Source organism: Nannospalax galili, unplaced genomic scaffold (genome assembly GCF_000622305.1).
Source record: "Nannospalax galili isolate Female #2095 unplaced genomic scaffold, S.galili_v1.0 scaffold1128, whole genome shotgun sequence".
Classification (NCBI taxonomy): Eukaryota; Metazoa; Chordata; class Mammalia; order Rodentia; family Spalacidae; genus Nannospalax; species Nannospalax galili.
In genome coordinates this window covers 131,639-153,785 of record NW_008358632.1, presented here as the reverse complement: position 1 = coordinate 153,785, position 22,147 = coordinate 131,639, and the positions used below count along the sequence as shown (strand labels likewise).

At 47.9% G+C, this 22,147-nt stretch overlaps 1 protein-coding gene across 2 annotated transcripts in view; it reads left to right on the top strand.

Moving 5' to 3' along the window:
* The window catches only part of Mrc2 (mannose receptor C type 2), a 77,645-nt gene extending 64,435 nt beyond the window's left edge, over positions 1-13,210 (top strand). For both annotated transcript variants that reach the window (XM_008821882.3, XM_017795309.2), the window contains exons 20-30: positions 20-162; positions 8,064-8,178; positions 8,277-8,440; positions 8,599-8,707; positions 9,244-9,482; positions 9,613-9,781; positions 9,874-10,023; positions 10,328-10,447; positions 10,627-10,806; positions 11,684-11,707; positions 11,838-13,210. In XM_008821882.3, the coding sequence (XP_008820104.1) occupies positions 20-162; positions 8,064-8,178; positions 8,277-8,440; positions 8,599-8,707; positions 9,244-9,482; positions 9,613-9,781; positions 9,874-10,023; positions 10,328-10,447; positions 10,627-10,806; positions 11,684-11,707; positions 11,838-12,061 (1,637 nt within the window). In that variant the 3' untranslated portion in view covers positions 12,062-13,210. The remainder of the gene's footprint in view (positions 1-19; positions 163-8,063; positions 8,179-8,276; positions 8,441-8,598; positions 8,708-9,243; positions 9,483-9,612; positions 9,782-9,873; positions 10,024-10,327; positions 10,448-10,626; positions 10,807-11,683; positions 11,708-11,837) is intronic.
* The last annotated feature ends 8,937 nt before the right edge of the window (positions 13,211-22,147 follow it).

Genomic DNA, 22,147 nt, shown 5'->3' with positions numbered 1-22,147 from the left:
ACTTTTTCCCCTTTCACAGAGGACTGGGGAGACCAGAAATGCCACACAGCCCTGCCCTACATCTGCAAGCGCAGCAACAGCTCTGGAGAGACACAGCCTCCAGACCTGCCACCTTCAGCCCTAGGGGGCTGTCCCTCTGGCTGGAACCAGTTCCTCAATAAGGTATGAGGTTAGAAAGAATCACCGAGACAGCCAGGGAAAAGGATGGGACCATGGGATAGCTGAGTCTCAGGAGTCCTGGATGTTGGCTTCTTGCCTGTCCCCACCAACCTCTAGGCTCCAATGTCAAAGCTAGACTCCTTGGAAAATGTTTCAGTGTATATAACACCTGATCCATAGGGAGCAAGATTATCCAAATACTTCAATGAATTTTCTAAATCAGTGGTTGCCAAACCTTTTGATAATGAACTCATATTAATAAAACAAATATTGAATATACCCAATCCATATGTATGTATATATCTTTATGTATGGGTATAGGAGTATAAATAATATATATATTTACTTCTATACTAATGAGACTATTACATGTAGTCAAATGTGCATAAGAACAAAGCAACTGAAAACAGACAAAGATTTAAAAATAACATCTTTAAGCTGGGCATGGCAGTGCATACCTTTAATCCCAGCACTTGGGAGATAGAGGCAGGCAGATCTCTGTGAGTTCAAGGCCAGCTTGGTCTGTATAGTGAGTTCCAGGCCAACTAGGACTACATAGTGAGATCCTGTCTGAAAAACGATAGCATCTTTCAATATTATTATTACTATTATTATTGCTGTTATTATTAGGGACTAGAGAGATCTAGTCTAGGGACTAGGAGAGCACTGGCTGCTCCTTCAGAGGACCCAGGTTTGTTTCCTAACACCCACATAGTGGCTAATAACCACCTGCAACTCCAGTTCTAGGGGATCCAGTGCCCTCTTATGACTTCTGAGGGCATTGCATGACACAGGTGCACTTACATACATCCAGGCATTAGACTCATACACAAAAAATAAAAATAATAGGTAAAATATTTTTTTAAAAAGAATTCTAGTTGGGTGTGATGGCGCACACCTTTACTCCCAGCACCCAAGAGGCAGATGCAGGCAGATCTCTGAGTTCAAGTCTTGCCTGGTCTATATATCAAGTTCCAGGCCAGCTGGGGCTATAGGGAGACCCTGTCACACACACAAAAAAGAGTTCTGTATTAGTAGAATGAACATGTGTGGTCCCATTCAACTGGTCAGTTGTAATAATTAATATTTACATAATTTTAATAAGAGCCATGTGATTGCATAATTTTATTATTTTTTGTTTTGCAATGTAAAATCCATGTCTTCTAAATTTAATTTTATTTTTTAAATTTTATTTATTATTTTTATTTTATGTGTATGCATGTATTGCCTGCAAATAGGTAAGTGCACCCATGTTGTACAATGCCCGTGGAGGTCAGAAGAGGCTGTCAGATCCCCTGGGACTGGAGTTATGGACAGTTGTTAGCTGCCATGTGGGTTCTGGGATTCAAACCTAGGTCTTCTGCAAGAACAACCAGTGTTCTTAACCGCTGAGCCATCTCTCCAGCCCCTTAAATTTATTTTTTAACTGGCACATGAAAACCTAAAAATTATAGATATTTATGGAGTGCTAAATAATGTTTTGATACATGTATACATTGTATAATGTTTAAGTTAGAGTAAAACATAGCTGTCTCCTTAAAGGTGTATTCCTTTATAGTAAAGCATTCCAAGTCCTTTCTCATAGTTGTTTGGAATATGCAATACATTATTTTCAGCACATTATTAAGTCATCTTACTGTGTAATGCACACCAAAACTTGCTTTTCTCTAACTGTATCTTAGTTTATTGACCAATCTTCCCCCGCCCCTTCCTACTTTCCCTTGTAACAACTATTCTAGTCTCAACTTTAAAAAAAATTTTTTTTTTTTGGTCTTTTTGAGACAATGTCTCCCTGTAGCCCCAGCTGTCTTGAAACTCACTATGTAGACCAGGCTGGCCTTGAACTCACAGAGATCTGCCTGCCTCTGCTTACTGAGTGCTGGGATTAAAAGGCGTGCACCACCACGCCCAGCTTTTAAATTTTCTTTTAATTTATTATTTTTATTTTATGTGTATGAGTGTATTATCTGCATGTATGTAAGTGCACCCATGTCATGCAATGCCTGAGTAGGTCAGAAGAGTGTGTGGGATTCCCCTGGAACTGAAGTTATGGACAGTTGTTAGCTGCCATGTGGGTGGTGGGAACTGAACCCGGGTCCTCTGTAAGAACAGCCAGTGTTCTTAACCGCTTAGCCCCTAGTCTCTCCAGCCCCTAGTCTCAACTTCTTTTCTAAAAATATTTTTATTTTATGTGTATGAGTGTATTGCCTGCATGTGTGTAAGTGCACCCATGTCATGTTATGCCCAAGGAGGTGAGAAGAAGGCATTGGATTCCCCTGGAATTGGACAGATGGCTGTTAGCTGCTACGTGGGTGTTGGGATTGGGCCCAGGGTCCTCTGTAAGAGCAATCAGTGCTCTTAACTGCTGAGCCATCTCTCCAGCCCCTAGTCTCAACTTCCAAGAGATCAAACCTGCTACCCCTTTTGAGACAGGGTTTCATGTAACCCAGGTCATTGTTGAGCTCACTTTGTAGGTGAGGGTGACCTTGAACTTTTGATCCTCCCATCTTCACTTCCCAAGTGCTGGGATTACAGGTGTATGCTACTACACCCAGTTTAAGAAGTGCTGGAGATTGAATCCAGGGTCTTGTGCATGACAGGCAAACATTTTATATCCCCATCCAGCGATTCTTATTTTTTTGAATGTATGTGTTTCTGTACATGTGTGTTTGTACATAGTGTATGTGTGTACACGTATGTTTGCATGTTTGGGGTCATATGTGTGAGCGAATGCACATGCACGGATGTGGAAGCCACAGGTGGACCTTGGGTACTCCCTTGATCTCTTTGCATCTTGTTTATGGAAGTGGGCTCTCTCACTGGAACCTGGAGCCCCCTGATTTGTCTAGTCAGCTAGCCAGCCTGCACCAGAGACCATCCATCTCCATCTCCTGAGTACTGGTATTGCAGGTGGGCCACCATACCCTCCAGCATTTACTTGAGTGCTGGGGATCCAAACTCTGGCCTTCATGCTTGCACAAGCATTTTACCCATTGAGCCATTTCCCCAGTGATTAACGTTTTTATATCCCACATATGAATGAGATAGTGCCATGCTTGTCTTTCTGTATTTCATTATTTTATCTTTAATTTTTATTTATTTTTTATGTGTATGTGTTTTCCCCTGCATATTTATAAGTGTACCATGTGCATGCAAATGCACAGGCTAGAAGAGGGTGTTGGATCCCCTGGAACTAGAGTTACAGATGGTTGTTAGCTGCCATGTGGGTGCTGGGAATCGAACCCGGGTCCTCTGCAAGAGCAGTCAGTGCTCTTAACCACTGAACCACCTCTCTAGCCCCGGAAGAGTTTTAAGATGTATTTATAATGAATTAATTAATATAGAGACAGGATTTAGAACTGCTAATCCTGCCTCAGCCTTCTGAGTGCTAGGATTACAAACGTGTCACTAGGCCCAGCTCTGGAAGATTTTGATTTTTTGAGACAAAGTCTCCTGTAGCCCATGCTGACCTTGATGTTAGTGTATAGTTGAGGATGACCTTAAACTCCTAATCTTCCTGCCAAGTGCAGAGATGACAGGAATGTGCAACCACACTGACTTAGTTTTTTGTTTTTTTCCTTTTAAAAAGCATTTAGACTGGGGGTGGAGCTCTTCTTCCAGAGGACCTGGGTTCAATTCCCAGTACCCTAATGGCTCAGCTAACAACCATCTGTAATTCCAGTTCCAGGGGATCTGATGCCCTCTTTTGACCTGTGAGGGCATTGCATGGCATGAGTACACTTAGATACATGCAGGCAGTACACTCATACACATTTTAAAAAGTCTAGAAAATTCTCTTTCCAAGTGTTTGGAAGCTTGGAATGACGGTGGACACTCAGACCCCAGACCTTGGAGGTTGAGACTGAAGGGTGGTAGCCAATAGTGAGTACTGGGCCAGCCAGGGCTGTATAAAGAAACTTTCTCAAAACAAACAAACACAAACAACAATAACAAAAACTCAGAAAAAAATGCTAACAGCTGTCCATAACTCCAGTCCCAGGGGATCCAACAGTCTCTTCCGACCTCCGCAGGCATTGCATGACACGGGTGCACTTACCTACATGCAGGCAATACACACATACACATAAAATAAAAATAATAGTAGATAAATAAATTCAAAATGCTAAATACTTACAAAGTTAAAGCTCTGAGAAACGTTCTATTAAATGAGTGCAAATTTCAGGCCACTCTTAGGGATTTGACCAGTCCTAGTCATCCTGAGAGTTACAAGGTACATATTATCCAAATGAATTGCTGGTTGGAGTAAATACCCAAGATGATCTCGAAGGACAGCTATCTTCCTCCCCCTCCCCCTCTCCCTCCTCCTCCTCCCTCCCTTTTTCTCTTTCAAAATGCTCTCTTCATACAATGTGAGTTTCTCCCTAGACAAGTTCCTTTTACGTCCTTGAGCTGCTTTTTAGACCTGATTAACCTTCAGTGTTTTCATCTAGCATTTGACAGAGTTTCTACCAGCTCCTATTTCCCTGTCGTGTGTGGGCATCCCTTTCTGCCCTGGCTTCTTTGCAGGACATTTAGAGACCACTTAGCTCTATTGTGAGGATCACATTGATATAGTCCATAAATCCTTGGAGCACATTTGACCCCAGCCAGCCTGTTAGTGAACATTCCAGTACTGTAAACGTACCTGAAAAAACCATGAGGCATAGGCAGTATTAAAACTTTGACAATTATGGAAGAAAACAAAACTCAGCCACATTCTCCAGAGACCCCTACTGTCCACATTTGTTATCCTGCTGTCTGCCTCTTTCCAAGTTCTTGAGCTCACTGCACATAATGCAATTTCACCTGTAGCTATTCTTTCTCAGGTTGTATTTGAACATTTTCTTGTATCATTTAATTTTCCCAAAAACTTATTTACATGACTTCCACCTAATTATTAAACAAAACCTTTTTTTTCTTTTGGTCTTTTTTTGAGACAGGGTCTTCCTGTAGCCCTAGCTGGCCTGGATTCGCTATGGAGACCAGGCTGGCCTCGAACTCACAGAGATCTGCCTGCCTCTGCCTCCCGAGTGTTGGGCTTAAAGGCGTGCGCCACCACGCCCGGCCAGGTTTTGAAGTGTGTAATACTGTAGGCTCTGTCACTGCCTGGCCCCAGACACTTCGCTTTCCTAGTTCTGTGCCTCCTTTGCATCCCTGTATCATCTGGATGTTGGTGAAGCACGTATCGATTTGCCTCTCCCACTAGCTTTCAGCTCCTGGAGGGCAGGACTAGTACCTTCTATAATATAGAGCCCACAAGATGGTTAAAGGTGCTTGCTGCCAAGCCTGATGCTCTGAGTTCAAGCCCCATAGTAGAAAGAACTCCAGGTTGTTCTTTCATCTCCACACGTGCACATGCACCATGGCATGCATGCCCCCATTCACCTACCCATCCCCACACAATAAATAATACAAAAAAATTATGCATATATACATATACATTTATTTTTTTGAATATAGCTGGGATGTCCTGAGCTTTGGCTAGACTGAACTGAACATTGTTTCTTCAGCAGTCATTTCTTGCTGGTCCTGGCAGAACCTTGCTACTTCTTGATGATAAATTTTCAGTTACTTAAGCAGAGCCTGAGCATGGCTCTGAACCTACTTCTGGGAAGCAAAATCCATGAACCTGGTGACTCCTGAATTATTTCTGGGTTCCCTGTTTTCTACCCCCGATCTGCTATCCATATTGGCAAAACGAATTATTAGTGTGAGCCTATTGTTTTGTCACACTGCTGTTGTTACCCTTGACATAACCTAAAGACAGGTTTTCAGTCTCACTTTACAGCTGAGCCAGAAGGAATAAATAAGTTCAAGCTGGAGTCTCTTGCCTTCTATTCCCTGGCAAAGACCATCCAAAAATAAAGATAAAAATAGGATGGAAATGGTCATGTCAGCCAAAAGGGCAAGATAACAGATCTCAGTTAGCACCAAGAAAGGTGTTTAGCAGAAAGCATGACAACTCTCATCCCAGGCTTCCAAATGCTTGGCCTTTGTGCTGTTGTCATAGGTAGTTAATGGTGCCTTTGGTGGCCTGGAGAAATTGTCCCATTAAAAATATGGGGACCAGCAAGATGGTTCAAGTGGATAAAAGTGCTTGCTGCGAAGCCTGATGACCTGTTTGGTTCCCGGGACCCAATGATGGAAGGAAAGAACCAACTGCCCACAAGTTGTTCTCTGACCTCGATATATGCGATGTGACACACGCATACCTCCCACAAATAAATGATGTATTTTTAAAATGGGCTGGGGAAATGGCTCAGTGAGTAAAACACTTGTCCTGCAATCCTGATAGCCTAATAAGGTCTGATCCCCAGAACCCATGAAAAAACTAGTAGTGTACATGTTTCTGTAATCCCATCATGCCACCACAGGGAAATGGAAGGCAGAGACAGGGGAATTTCTGGAAGCTCAGGGGCATACATAGCGGCAAACAAAGGAAACTCTGTGTCAGACAGCATAGGTTGAAGATCAACACACTTATCCATGTGTGTACTTGCACACACACACACACCCACCCCCACACTCACATCTCTCACACATACCAAAAACCAAACCAAACTAACCAAACAAAAACAGTGTTGAGAGAGCTTAACTGGTAAAGCGCTTGCTACACAAGCATGACGACCTGAGTGTGATCTCCAGCACCCACATAAAAAGTAGAAGCTAGGGGCCGGAGGGATGACTCAGCTCTTGAGAGTACTGGATGCTCTTGCAGAAGGACCAGGGTTCAATTCCCAGCACCCACATGGTGGCTAGTAACTGTCCAGAACTCCAGTTCCAGTGGGATCCGATACCCTCTTCTGACCTCCGTGGGCATTGCACAACACAGGTGCATTTGTACTCATGTGGGTAATATATTCATACATGTAAAATGAAGAATATGAAGGATAATAAAATATTTTTAAGCCGGGCGTGGTGGCGCACGCCTTTAATCCCAGCACTCAGGAGGCAGAGGCACTCTGTGAGTTCAAGGCCAGCCTGGTTTACATAGTGAGTTCCAGGACAGTGGAGCTACAGGGAGACCCTGTCTCGGGCTGAAGAGATGGCTTAGCGTCTCTCATACATGTAAAATGAAGAATAATAAATAAAATATTTTTTAAAAAGTAGGGGCTGGAGAGATGGCTTAGCAGTTCCCAGTGCTTGCTTCTCATAGAGAACTGAAGTTTGGTTTCCAGCACCCACATCAGGTGGCTTGTAACCACCTGGAACTCCAACTTCAGGGGGTCTGATGCCCACATGGCCTCCTGAATGCATGTGTATACGTACACACACACACACACACACACACACACACATGCACACACACACACACACACACAATTTGTTTTTAAAGAATTTAGTCAGGCTTGGTAGCATACTGCTGGAATCCCAGTGCTGGGAAGGAGGGTGGCTGGAGCTTACTGGCCAGCTAGCCTAGCCTAATCAGTGAGCCCCAGACAAGTGAGAGACCCTGTCTCAAAAAAACAAAACAAAACAAGGTAAACAGCACCTGAGGAATGATATCTGGGGTTGTCCTCTGGACTCCACATGCACACACTCACCAGCATCCTTTTGTCCCTCCAGATACACATACAGGGTGGGTATGGTGATGTACCCCATAATCCCAGCACTCAGGACGCTAAGGCAAGAAGATCATGAGTTCAGGCCAGCCTGGGCTATATAGCAAGACCCTGTCTCAAATGAACAACAAATCCTCCAAGAATATGGGCAATGCATGTGAATCTTGTGCCAGGATAGGAGGGTGGGGCCTTGCCCAGGGTGACCCTCTGTCCCGACTCTGATATTGCTGTCCCAGTCCAAAAGCCTCTGAGCATCTGCTGCTAAGGAATACCCAGCATGGTTTCTGGGTTTGTGGGACAGCAATGTAGAGCTGGACATCACTCACATCCTATGCCCCACAGTGTTTCCGAATCCAGGGCCAGGACCCCCAGGACCGTGTGAAATGGTCAGAGGCACAGTTCTCCTGTGAACAGCAAGAGGCCCAGCTGATCACCATTGCAAACCCCTTAGAGCAAGGTAGGGTTAGTCCATGAGGAGGCCCTTCTGTCTTCCAGTATAGTCCCCCAACTGATTAGAGCAGAGCCAACTCTTGCCTTTCTTCTGGGGGACTGTAGCATTCATCACAGCCAGTCTCCCCAATGTGAACTTTGACCTTTGGATTGGCCTCCACGCCTCGCAGAGGGACTTCCAGTGGGTGGAGCAGGAGCCTCTTCTGTATGTCAACTGGGCACCAGGGGAGCCCTCTGGCCCCAGCCCTGCTCCCAGTGGCACCAAGCCGGTGAGGATACTTTTCTGCTGCTTTCTGCCCCTGTTACCCTCATCTGTGGTGCCTTTTCCCCTCCTTCCCCCTCTTCCAGCCTCTGCTACCCTTTTGTGGGGCAGCAATTGAAAAAGTGGGCACCACTGGGACTCCCCTGAGCAGCTGCTTCCCCCCAGACCAGTTGTGCGGTGGTCCTGCACAGCCCTTCAGCCCACTTCACTGGCCGCTGGGATGATCGGAGCTGCACAGAGGAGACACATGGTTTCATCTGCCAGAAGGGCACAGGTACCTGTCAGGCGAGATCGGGTGTGTTCAGGGTGGTATGACTATTTACAGGGCACAAGTACATTTAGATACTCCAGCACTGGCTAGCTGCTCTGGGACAGACCAGAAAGAACCAGACATTGTTGCTTACTTCAGAGGCCCTAGGGGGCCCCTCCAGAATTGTGTGCCTGCTTGGGAAGCAGGTGGGCAGAAAGGCAGTAGCACCCGAGAGGCTCAGAAAGAAAGTCTGTGGGCACTTAGACATGGGGTGTGTGACATGCTGGCATACCTGGTGTTGAGCCCCTGAGACTATAGCAAGGCACCTCCAGCTCTCTGCATGGTCCCCTTTATAGGAGTAGATCAATACCTTAGCTCTGCATGTTAGCAAACATGGCTTATGAAAGTGACTAACACTTTCCAAGGATTAATCTCTGCCGTCTGTGTCCAGTGGAGACCTGCTCTTGGCCTGGTGTCTGGCGTCCCCTAGCCTAGCCTCATGCCTGGGAGTGAGGGAGGGAGGCAGAGCCTAGTCTGAGCCCTGCTCCCTTTCCCTTTAGACCTGTCTCTGAGCCCATCACCAGCAGCGTCACCCCCTGCCCCTGGCACTGAGCTCTCCTACCTCAATGGCACCTTCCGGCTGCTGCAGAAGCCACTGCGCTGGCACGATGCCCTCCTACTGTGTGAGAGCCGAAATGCCAGCCTGGCTTACGTACCTGACCCCTACACCCAAGCCTTCCTAACACAAGCTGCCCGGGGGCAGCGAGCACCACTCTGGATTGGGCTGACCAGTGAGGAGGTGGGCTCCCAATGCCAGTTTTTGTCCTTTACCCTACCCCTACCTGCTGCCTTGATTTCCCTCCCCACCCCTTTCTATCACCTTCCTTGTCTGCCCCAAACCTGACTGTCTCCCTTTTTCTTACACCCAGGGCTCAAGGAAGTACTCCTGGGTCTCAAAGGAGCCACTGAACTATGTGAGCTGGCAAGACAGGGAGCCCCAGCAGTTGGGGGGCTGTGCTTATGTGGATGTGGATGGAGCCTGGCACACCACCAGCTGTGACACTAAGCTGCAGGGAGCCGTGTGTGGGGTTAGCAGGGGTGAGTACCACCTTCTGGGGTCAAGGTTTGGGCATAATGCAGGTGGTCCTGGGAGGATGCTGGGCTGCATCCTCAATCCTGCACCCCAACAGGGTCCCCTCCTCCCCGAAGGATAAGCTCCCATGGCAGCTGTCCCCAGGGGTTGGCTGACTCGTCATGGATTCCCTTCAGGGAGTATTGCTATTCCTTCCACATGGAGCTGCTGTTGGGCCACAAGGAGGCACTTCAGCGATGCCAGAGAGGTAGGTGAGGGTGGGTAGGATAGGGAGGCCAGATGTACAATCAGACCTGGTGAAGGCAGTCCCCTCTCTGACACTCTACCTGTAGGCAGCACTTACCCAAACTCCCTGTCAATTTTTAATACAGAGAGACTATAACGTGACATGTGCACAGTATATCCTACAGTTCACACATGCTCAGATGATGCATCATCTTGCACTCCTGCTGCTAGAGAAGGCTGTGGCTGCTGGGCGAGATAGGGTGCTGGGGGCAGGGCATCACCCAGGGAGACCTGTTTGCCCTGACATGGATCTACCTTGTATCCAGCGGGTGGGACAGTCCTGTCCATTCTTGATGAGATGGAGAATGTGTTTGTCTGGGAGCACCTGCAGACCTCTGAAGGCCAGAGTCGAGGAGCCTGGTTGGGCATGAACTTCAACCCCAAAGGTGGGTGCCCCATGTAGGATATGGGGGGACCAGGGCTCAGGCTTGCAGGAGAGATTCCTTACGGACTGTCTAAGCTTGGGAAAGGAGAAGAGTTGGGGAAGGGAGGGTTAGCTGGAGAATACCCACTCTCTCCCACTTGTTCCAGCCCCACCTGCACCCTCACTGCCTTCTTTCTACAGGAGGCATGCTAGTTTGGCATGACAACACAGCCGTGAACTACTCTAACTGGGGACCCCCTGGCCTGGGCCCCAGCATGCTGAGCCACAACAGCTGCTACTGGATCCAGAGCAGCAGTGGGCTGTGGCGCCCTGGCGCCTGCACCAACATCACCATGGGTGTTGTCTGCAAGCTCCCTCGAGGTGAGGCAGTGTCCTGGCAGACACATGCTCAGCTCCTTTCTTCCCCACAGCTGGGGTGGGGCCAAGGGTTAGTCCTCAATGTACAGGGGTAGACACTGGGTGGGAGGGCATGAACAGACCAGACCAGGGGCAGCTGGGACTACAGGTTAATCTATAGGAATAACTGACTCTAGGATTTACTTTCCACAGTAGGCAGCAAGCCCCAGAGGCCAGCAACCTCCTCCATCCTCTAGTGGTTAAGGGAAAGAATAGGGTTCAAGTCCTGGCCACATTACTTATCAACTCTGCCTTCTGAGGCCTAGGGAGGTATCTTAGTAGGTAAAGTGCCTGCTGTGCAAGCTTGACGATCTGAGCTCGGATCCCTAGCACTCCAATAAAAGCCCAGCATGCAAAGTACAGATCTGTGACCCCAATGCCATGTGTCAATGGGGGTGTATGTGTGTCAGAGATAGGTGGATCCCTGGAGCTCATTGGTCAGTCAGCCTCGCTGAATCCATGAGCTGTGGATTCAGTGAGGGACTCTCAAACACTAAGGTGGAGAGCCATCAAGGAAGACAGACAGTGACATTGACCTCTATCTGGCTCCATACACGTAGCACCGTACACCCTCATGCACATGAGCACACACCTACATGAACACATGTACAGAACACACACACACACACACACACACACACCCGCTTCCATCTGAGGCAAGTCTGAACGCTATGGTCTGTTTCCTCATATGTAAAATGGGAATAATAGTAGCTATCTCATAGAGTCATGGAGGATGAAGTGAGATTGGAAAATGACATTCAGGAGGTGCTTTATGGACATTTTCTTAAATTATTACTATAATTACTGCTTGTTATTAACTTACCCTTCCCTCTTGACACAGTGGAAGAGAGCAGCTCCCCATCAGGTGAGTGGAAGAGACGGGCCCTGCCCCTGGCCCTTTTCTGGCCCCTACCTTTTTCCTGGGTGGGCTGGGCAGGGCTGCGGCCTGGGCTTCGACCTGATGCACCCTCGCCCCCAATCACCTATCCCTGTAGCTGCACTCCCGGATTCTCCCGCGGCCCTGGTGGTGGTACTGATGGCCGTGCTGCTTCTCCTGGCCCTGCTAACCGCGGCTCTCATCCTCTACCGGCGCCGACAGAGCGCAGAGCGTGGGACCTTCGAGGGCGCCCGCTACAGTCGTGGCAGCTCTGGCCCGGCAGAGGCCACAGAAAAGAACATCCTGGTGTCTGACATGGAAATGAATGAGCAGCAAGAATAGAGTCAAGGGCGTGGTCAGGGCGGGGCCAGAGCGGGGGTTAGGCCGGGAGGGCCCAGGTCAGCGGGCCCCTACCACCTTCCGAGTACAGTTGGCTGGTGGAGGGGAGCCCTTGGGAGCAGCTACTGGGAGGGGCTGGGCGTGGCCTGGGCTGGGGTGGAGGTACCCAGCCTCCCACAGGGGCAGAGTGCAGGTGGTATAACCCCCTTCTGGGGTTTCTGAGATCTTGCCACCTGGGCCTGGACCCCTCCCCCATCTCCATGGAAATTGGAGGCAGGATGGGAAGGGGAACAAGAATTCAGTTCTGCCTCTTTCTCCCCAGAGCCCTGATCCCAAGCCTGCTGACCCGCAGCCCAGGATCCTTTCCTCTTTGCAGATCTGGGGAGCCTGCCCTGTCCCCTAGGGCAGCTCTCTCCCATTTCTCTCCTGTCACCTGGTTCCTTTGGCTCTGTGTCCTCAGCCTGCCCTCTCCCTTCTTATCACCCAGCACATCCTTTTAAGCCAGGGTCCTGGGGCTTGGGAACCCTCTTGCTCTTTGTGGGGGTCAGCTGAGGGGGCCAAGCATCTGTCCTGTACCTGCTGGAATGACCCTGGGTGTAGAAGGAGGGGGCCTGGGTGGTTCAGGCCTGAGAACCAGGACACCAGTGTGGTGTCTGCTGGAGTGGAGATGGGACTATGGAGAGACACCCAACCCTCCCAAGGGGGTGTCATCTCCTGCCGGTCAGGGGAGGCTCTGTCCCTGAAAGAGTCCCCTGTGGGGATCAAAGTAAGTTCCCTAATGTCTCCATTTCCAAGCTTCGGTTTGGAGAGAGGGGAGAGGGCTGCTAGGGTGCTGGAGGCTTGGAGAAGTAGAAGCCTGGGACAGCACCAGGTGCCACCCTCTAATGGGACCCGGGGAAACAGTGCCTCAATGAAACAGTGCCCCAGCTCCTGAAGCCACCCAGCAAGCACCTTTCCAAGAAGTGGAACCCAGCCAGGATGGCGTGTGCCAGTCCCTCTGTCCCAGTCTGGGATAATGTGAACAAAAACTCAAAGACATGGTCCTTTTATTGTAGTTCTTGATTTTTTAAAATGTGCCATTATTGTTTTTAAAAAAAAGAAAGGGAGGGGAAAAAAGAAAAATAAAACACCTCTCAGAGGCTTGAGAAATGAGCACTCCTGCTTTGTCCTGTGTGGAGTTTGCTTCCCACATCCCTTTAGAAATGAATGCCAGTTCTGGAGTCTGCATCACGTGTTGCTGTAGCCCTCTGTTTTGCTTCTGAGACCTTGGGGACATGTCCTCTCATCACCCCTGTGAGTCTGCTCATTCCCTCTGTTCTTGGGGAGTTCAGGAGCCCTGCCCATCAGCATGCAAACTTGGGCAACTGAGCTCGTGGTTCTGCCTGTTTGAGCAGGACACCGAGGACCCACCTGCTAGGGTTGGGCTGTTGGAAGGATGCTTAAGGATGAAGCAAGAGTCTTTGCAAAGCACGAAGAGCAGTGCGTTTGAATGTATGCAGTAAGCACTCCATAAATGCCAATTGCTATTATTTTTTAAATTGTTAAGTGTGTGTGTGTGTGTGTGTGTGTGCACGCACGCGCAAGTGCTAGTGCACCACAGCATGTGTGTGGAGGCCAGAGGATACCTTGTGGGAGTTGGTTCTCTCCTTCTGTCATGTGGGTCCCAGGGATCAAACTCTGCTTTCAGGCTTGATGGCAACTCTTTATCCACTGAGCCATCGCAATGGTCACCTGCTGCTGTTATGTCCTGGGCTGGGCTTTGAGGAGATGCCCAAGCCAGCCCTGGGTGGTAACTTCCCACCATCACCCTTGTAAGGCATTTCACTTATATCTGCCTTCTGCCTGCTACAAAGTTCTTTACACACCAGCAGTTTCATTCAACAGATGTTCGAACTGGAGATGCTTGCAAAAGAGGGGTGCTGTGAGGAGGAATAAAATCAGCCAAGGATGGGGACCCCACCAAGAGAAGTGAGACTGAGCCTAAAGGAGGTGTGTGTGTGTTGGGGGGGTAAGCAAAGCAGGGTGGGAGCTGAGGGTTCCTAGAGTCTTAGAGGATCAGCAGGGTAATCCCTGGGGAGTGTGAATGGCCAGGTGAAGGCCAGGAAACAGTGGAATCACACAGACATTGTGAAGAATGTTGGGAAGTCAGTGGGAATGGCTAATCTGATTGACCTTTAACACGATCATTCTGGCTGGGATAAGGAACACAGACAATGGATGGGAAACGGGGGTGTAGTGGGGATGGAGTGCAGGAAGGCTGTGTAGAGGAAGCTCTTCTAACAATTCAGGCCCCAGAAGATGGTGGCTTGTTTGGTCCAGGACTATAGCAGTGGTTAAAGGCATTATGTGCATGCAGGCTTGCCCTGATCATGACTTTTTAACTCTTAAGTTTTTACTTTTCTGAATAGACAATACAGCCTTGTGGCTCAAAGCCTAAAGAATATAAAGATACACAAAGACACACATTGAATATTCTCCTTCCAACCCAATCCTGATCCAGCCTGCAGCCTCCTGCCCTGCTGGTTTCCTGTGTATCTTTCTAGTGTTTGTTTCTGGGAAAACAAAACAAAACGCAAAAAACATGAGCAAACATGAGTGCCGGATTTGCCTGAAGAGATGTCAGCTGCTCTTTCTGAGGATCAGATACACAGCCTGTTGGCTAGGCAATGTGTGTTAGGAAGCACCCCAAACTTTCCACCTGGATTGCAGAGTGAATAGATGCCAGTGGCTGAGGCAGGACTCCAGAGAGAACTGGTAAGCTGCATTCCTGAGTCCAGGACTGCAGCCAAAGTGGGAGGACCCTCCTTTTAGTTGTCCCCTCTCTGCAGCACGACCAATGGACCAGGGAGGCACTGGTCACTCAGGGAAGGGAGCCCCAGTTCAAAGCAAGCCCCTAATGATTAACCCACTTCGCCCTAAAGTGATTTGCTCTCCAAACTGAGACCAGAATAGCCCCTTTGTGGTCAAGTGCTCTGCCATTGGCCATAGTTCAAGAACTGGTTGACAGTCTTCTGGGAGCCACTCTAGGCAGTGGCTCCCTTGGATGCCTGATCACCCTTGTTCTAGGACAAGAAAAGCACAATGGTAAAAGCAGGTTCATGGGATCTAGCAGGTCACTGGAGCTGAGGGAATGATGAGTCCAGTGCCCAGTGTTTGGTATCTATTTTCCTGTGTGTGTTTGTACACATGTGCACGTGTGTGGAGGCCAGAGGTTGACATCAAGCATCTTCCTCTAACCTGAAGTTTATCAATTTGGGTAGCCTGGGTGAACAAGCCAACTGGCCCAGCAAGCTCCAGGCATCCTGTCTCTACCTCCCCAGGGCTGGGATTACAGGCATGTGCTGTCCTGGCTTTTTAAAGTGGGTGATGGGGGTCCAAACTCAGATCCCCATGCTTACAATACAAGCACTTTACTTACTGAGTCATCTCCCCAACCCCTGGCAGCTATTAGTTTCTCTCTCCTTGGTGTCCAGAGTCTTGCCAGGGCCTGAACCCACCTACAAGCTTTTCCAGTTTCTTAGGCCCTGTGGGCTTCTGAGATATCTTGTTCTAAGCCTAACTGGGCAATGGTAAGTTAAGAGAATGCTCCTGTAGTTCTCTGAAGGGTCAGGAAGAAGGTTCTGGACCTGGTCATTTGCCCTCTGGCTCTAGGACAGTCCTGGTTCTAGGGTACGTGGCAGAGCCTCCTTTCTTCTGGCTGGGTTCAGTTCACTAAACATGAAGCACCTCCTTTATGTGCCAGATTCTTTGCTGAGTGGCAGATGCTCTGAGACCTGCCCCAGGCCTGTGTAGAGGGCACTGTCTACCAGGCATGGAGCCCAGCCTTTGCTTGCAGGCCTGAACTGGCCCAGCTCTGGCCACCTGGACATTTGGTGACAGCTCAATGACTCCATGAATGAATGAGAGGACAAGGTGGCTCTCCAGAGAACAGTGTCCTTCCAATGTTTTATCACGTCAGAGATGGCCTCCTCCCAGGTGTCCTGGCAGAGCTGGCCTGCCCTAGTGGGCAGCCCTGTGAGACTGCAGGGGCAAAAGAGCCAGCCAGCCTCACCACATGGCTGTCCTGGAATGGAGCTGCCTGAGCCCGGCCAAGCTGCCTGGAGCAGTGGGGCTGGAGTCTCTGGCAGGCACAAGGTGAAGAACTGTGTTGTGAGGGAGGACCACAAGGAAGATAGGCAGCAAAGGGGAGGAAGAAGAGGAAGGAAATGAAGAGGGGCTGTGAGCAGACCAGAGCATGAGATGAAAGTGCCCAGATGTTTCTGTCGGCCTGACTCCTTGGGCTGCCAAGAGGCCCCAGGAAAGGGCTGATCTCAGTCTTCACTCCCCTCAGAATAAGTTCCGTGGAGGAGAGGGGCAGGCTTTAACCCTTCCTTGTCCAGAAAGCATGCAGCTACTGGCATAGGGAAAAGGAGGAAGAACGAGCAAGTGGCAGGCCTTTTGTGTTTGAGGTGGCGCCACTGTTCAAGGCCGCAATATTCAGGAGAGCCAAGTACTGTCTCCTTATGTCAGCTAGTCAAGAACTTCAGTTTTAACCTTTTCTGGGGGAGTCCGAGTCAGTGACACTTTTCTAGTCCTGTCCATGCTGTCTCTTTGATTTCTAGGTGCCTCCAAGGTCTGTGCTGTGTCTAGGTGTGCAGTAGGGGAGATACCTAGCCCTCCGTCACTCTGCGTCCCTGTCAGCTTTTGTAGATCTGTGCTTTCTTTCCCTCCCCTGGGATTTGGGAAACGTGGTATCCCCTAATGATAATGACAAAATACCCATTAAGCATAGTCATCCCTTGGCATCCAGGGGGTTCACTGCAGGACCCAGGGCTGATATCCAAGTGCCTTATGTAAAGTGGCATGGTATTTCCCTATAGTCTCCATTCCCCGTGTGCTTTAAATCGTCTGTAGCTTACTTCTAAAACCCAATACAGTGTCAATGCCATGCAAATAATTGTTCTAATGCATTGTTTAGGGAATGACAAGATTTCTTCTGTGCGTTTGCTACAGATGTAATATTTTTTAAAGGCTTATTTTTGTTTTTAATTATGTGTATATGTGTGGGGTTACACGCATGTGAGTTCAGGTGATGGAGGCCAAAGATGTTGGATCCCTGTGGAGATGGAGGTACAGGCAGTTGTCAGTCACCCAAAATGGGTGCTGGGAAACAAACTCTGGTCTTCTGCAAGAGCAGTAAGCAGCCATCTCTCTAGATCCCTAGTTACAATTTTTTAAAATGTATTTATTTTTATTTTATATGTGTGCATGTTTTGCCTGCATGTATGTATGTGTACCATGTGCATACCTGGTGCCCATGGAACCAGAAGAGGGCCTTAGATTTCCTGGAACTGGAGTTACAGACTGTTGTGAGCCACCATGTGGGTGCTGGGAACCAAACCTGGGTTCAACAAGGTGCTTTTAACCACTGAGTCATCTCTCCAGCCCCCAAATTACAATTTTTACAAAATATTTTTTACTGAATCCTGATTGAATTTGTGGATGCTGGGCCTGGGAGATACTGCATACCCACTGAATTTACCATGTGGGCCTTATTCTAGCTGTTTAACACCACTTTCTCTTTTTCTCTCTTCCTCCTCTTTTTAATTTGAAATGTGTTTATTGGGAGAGTTTCCCACTCATCTTGATTTGGAGTACTTTTAGTGCTGCTTCCTCCTGAAGGAACACCCTCTGTCAGCCTTGCTTTTCCCACGGTAGGCTGATAGGACAGCCGAGCAGCCAACACACAAGGCTACTGTTGGTGCATGGCTGAAGATCGTAAAGATTTTAGTAGAAATCAGGGCCCTTTACCAGGTGCTTCTTCTTGTGTTTCCTGTTCTCCTTTTCTGCAGAGGGATGGAGGAGGTCCTCTATGAGAGGCATGTTCTCCTGGGAAGGTCATCACTGCTAGCTCCTCTCAACAGAGGAGCTCCAGTCAACCATGAGGTTGGACTTTACAAATGAGGAAAGAATCCAGTCACAATGAGGTGAACTCACCATGCCAACTCCCCTCCACTCTCCCTGTGCTAAAGAAATGGTGGGGGTTAGGCTGTGAGGATGAGAGGGAGATCACTGAGACTGCAGTCAGGCTTGGGGACTCAAGAAATGGTCTCGGGGGCTGGAGAGATGGCTAACTGGTTAAGAGCATGTACTGCTTTGTAGAGGATCTGAGTTCAGTTCCCAGCATCCATGTTGGGACGCTCTCAACTGCCTGTAAGTTCAACCCCAGGGGGTCCAACTCCTCTGGCCATTCCAGGCACTTATATTTACATGCACATGAATTTAAAAAATCAAAAATAACCTTTATAAAAAGAACATGATCTCAGCCTGGTACCCCTGCTGGGGTTTCAGAAGCCTATTTTGAGATTTGAGGGCTAAGAATGACCTCTTTTTTTTTTTTTTTTTTTTCTCTGTGGCCTTCCTGAGGACACTAGGACCCCTGGGCAGAGGCAGGGGTTCAAATGCATAGAAACGGAGTGGGGGTTCAGTTGATATACTAGACATTGATACCATCATGGATATTTTAAAGTGTACTCACCCTCCTGGGAACTGGTAGTAAATATTGCAATGGTAGGGCTTTTCCTGCCCATCGCCAAGCCTGAATGGTGGCATTTGGGAGCTGCTGACGCACAGATAGTTGCCCGACCTGGTCTTGTCTCTTCCCTATCCCAACAGCTCACCTGCCAACTAACAACCCTATTCTAGCCAGCTACACCCCAACATTCCGCATCTGTGTGCTCTCTCTCCCTGCCAGCCCTCCCTTGCCATCTTGACTCCTTCTCCTGGATTCCATCATCCATCAAGACCCTCTTCTCTTTTCCAGGGGCCTTTGTTGTACCCTTTGGCTTGAGTGGCCCCATATTCTCAGCAGCAGTGCACAGGAGTTAGGTACTTGTTTAACAGACTCAACTTACACATTATGAACTTGGAGATGCTACTCAATACTTAACTTCCTGAGGTTCAGCTTCTTTCCAGGCAACACGGAGTTAATAATACAGGCTGATTCTGAGGCTTACAGATAAGTGTCAAGTACTTATTTGTTTCTAGGCCAGCTCACAGGAAGCGTTCCATAAGTGGAACCCAAAGAGTCACATTACCTTGATGTGACTTTTCCTGTATGTGTGCCCTTGTTCCAGTGAGCCTGGGCTGTGTGGGGGTGGGGATCATTGTGCCTTTTTTTCCCCCTTGGGTTCTCATAATATGAAAATGATGGTAGTGTGACAATCATGATGCCAGCTGCCTAAAGAGCCAAAGGCTTGGCCTGAGCATGTGCTTCAGTAGTAGTAGTGCTTGCCTAGCATGTGTGAGGCCATAGGTTCAAGTCCCAAGATTGAAATAAACTTGGGAAGCCCTTGTCACTCACCCAGGGCGCCTCGCCCTCTATTAAGTTCTGGTGAGCCACTCTATTATAGAGAGAAATATAGCCCTTTCCAGCTCTGCCTTTTGATCAGTGTGACTTGATCCTTTTGGCACCAGGGAGTCAAAAGCCATACAGGAACAGACCTGTGGGCTGCTGCCCTGTTGAGGCCTGGAGGTAGGGTAAATTCTCGGCATCTCTTGTGTGCTTGATCTCACTGGAAGCAATCCTGGTTATATGTGTAAACCCTTGACATCATTTTCTGTAGAAAAGAGTACAGTTTTTACAACCTCAGTGATTTGCTTTAAAACAAAAAGGTAATATATGTAGTATGTATATGCATGGGGGGGTGTCCGTGCATATGTCTGTGAAGGTCAGGAGTCAACACTGTCTTACTCTATTGTTCTCCACTATATTTTTTGAGACAGGGTCTCTTACTGACCTGAGCTGGCCAGCAAGTCCCTGTGATCCTCCTGTCTCTGCCTCCCAGTGCTGGGATTACAGTATGTGCTACTGTGCCCAGCTTTTCATGTCGGTGCTGGGGATTTGAACTCGTCTTCATGCTTGCACAGCAAGCACCATATGCAGTGAGCCATCTCCCAGGCCCTTGGTGATTTTCTGATGAAAACCTTAGACTATCTCAGTGGAGTTGCCTCAACATACCTTACTGCAGATTGGAGCTGGTGGAATGTTAGCTCTTGGTCAAACTTCATTTATTTTTATTTTGGAGACAGGATCTCACTATGTTATCTAGCCTCAAACTTCTGGGCTCAGGGCTGGGGGTGTAGCTTAGGGACAGAACTGTAACCTAGCGTCTGAAAAGCCCTGAGTTTCATCCTTCAGACCCAGAAACAAAATGACCTCCTGGGCCTAAACAATCCTCTTGCCTCAGATTAAAGTAATTGAAACAATAGGCTTGTGCTACCACATCTGGTGTTTATACAATTATTTTGTTTTGTTTTGTTTCTGGGGTTTTTTTTTTTGTTGTTGTTTTTTTTTGGTCTTTTTGAAACAGGGTCTTCCTGTAGCCCCAGCTGGCCTAGAACTCACTATGTAGACCCGGTTGGCCTTGAACTCACAGAGATATGCCTGCCTTTGCCTCCCAAGTGCCGGAATTAAAGGCATGTGCCACCACATGTGCCCAACTTTATACAATTATTTGCATTGCTAGGGAATCCAACCCAGGACCTTGTACCTGTTAAGCAATTGTTCTACCACTGAGTTACATCTTCAGTGCTATACAACTTTTATTTATTTATTTTGTTTGAGATGGCCTCGTATAGCCCAAGCTGACCTCAAATTTGTTGTAGATGACCTTGAACTTATTTTCTTTAATTAGTAAGAGTGGCTCATGCATGTAACATGCGGTGCATGTGGAGATCAGAGGACAACTTTGTGGAGTCAGTTCTCTTCTTGAAATCTGTAGGTAGGTTCCAGGGATAGAACTCAGGACATGAGACTTGTGTGGCAAGCTCTTTACCCGCTGAGTCATCTTCAGTGCCCTGATCTTGAATTTCTGATCCTTCTGCCTCTACCTCCCATGTACTGGGATTATAGGCATTTGCCAGTACAGTTGGCTTACACAACCTATTTTAAACATCCCTTGCCCCTTCTCCCATGGTTCTCAGTAGGGTTCCTAGACAAATCTTCACTCAACCTTAAAAATTCAGTTAAAAAATAAAGGCCAGTTTTCTTGTGAAGCTGAGGTTCCTCTGAATGGAGGTCTAGAAACTTTCAGAATTTTATTTAGATCATGGAGCTATTATCAACCTCAGTGGCTTGTCTCGGCTCTCCTAACAAGCAAAGGTGTTGTTCATCTTTATCTTTTTTTATATTTTATTATTTTTATTTTATGTGTATGTGTATGAGTGTATTGCCTGCATGTATGTGAGTGCACCCATGTCGTGGTGCAGTGCTGCGGAGGTCAGAAGAGGGCTTCGGATTCCTCTGGAACTGAAGTTAAGGATGGTTCATACCTGCCATGTGGGTGCTGGGAATCGAACCCGAGTCCTTTGCAAGAGCAGTCAGTGCTCTTAACTGTTGAGCCATCTCTCCAGCCCCTATTATTTTTATTTTTATGCGTATGCGTGTATTGCCTGGCCCACAGTGGTCAGAAGAGGTTGTCGGATCCCCTGGGACTGGAGTTACGGACAGTTGTTAGCTGCCATGTGGGTGCTGGGATTTAAACTCCAGTCTTCCGAAAGAACAGTCAGTGTTCTTAACTGCTGAGCCATCTCTCCAGCCTCCATCTTTATCTTTGATGTTGGGTCTCTGCTGACTGGCTAAGCCCGCTTATTTCTCAGAGTTGTGTCATTTTGTTGAAGTGGAACATGGCAGAGGAATGGGCTAAGATTTTAGGCTAGTTCAGCCTAGTCTTCCCAAAACCTCACAGCTGCACTCATTCATGGGAGGCCGCAGCGTGTTATCCTGAGTTCCCAGGAAAGGCGGAGGCTGGGAAGCAGGAGCTGCTCTGGAAGCATGGTTCTTGAAGGCAAGAGGAAGGAGCATTTTCAATTTTTTATCTGAATGATGGTGTCACTGTAGTGTTTTCGTGTGTGTGTGTGTGTGTGTGTGTGTGTGTGTATGTATGTGATTATCTTTTTTCTTTTTTAAGAAATTTTTTTAATAACTACATGATTAGAAGAAGCATTTCATTACAGCTTTAACATATTCAGTAACACACTTCAGAGCAAGAGTACATCTCTTTCACAAGTGGGTGCAAGTTTCTAGGTTCACAGTTGAATTAATACAGT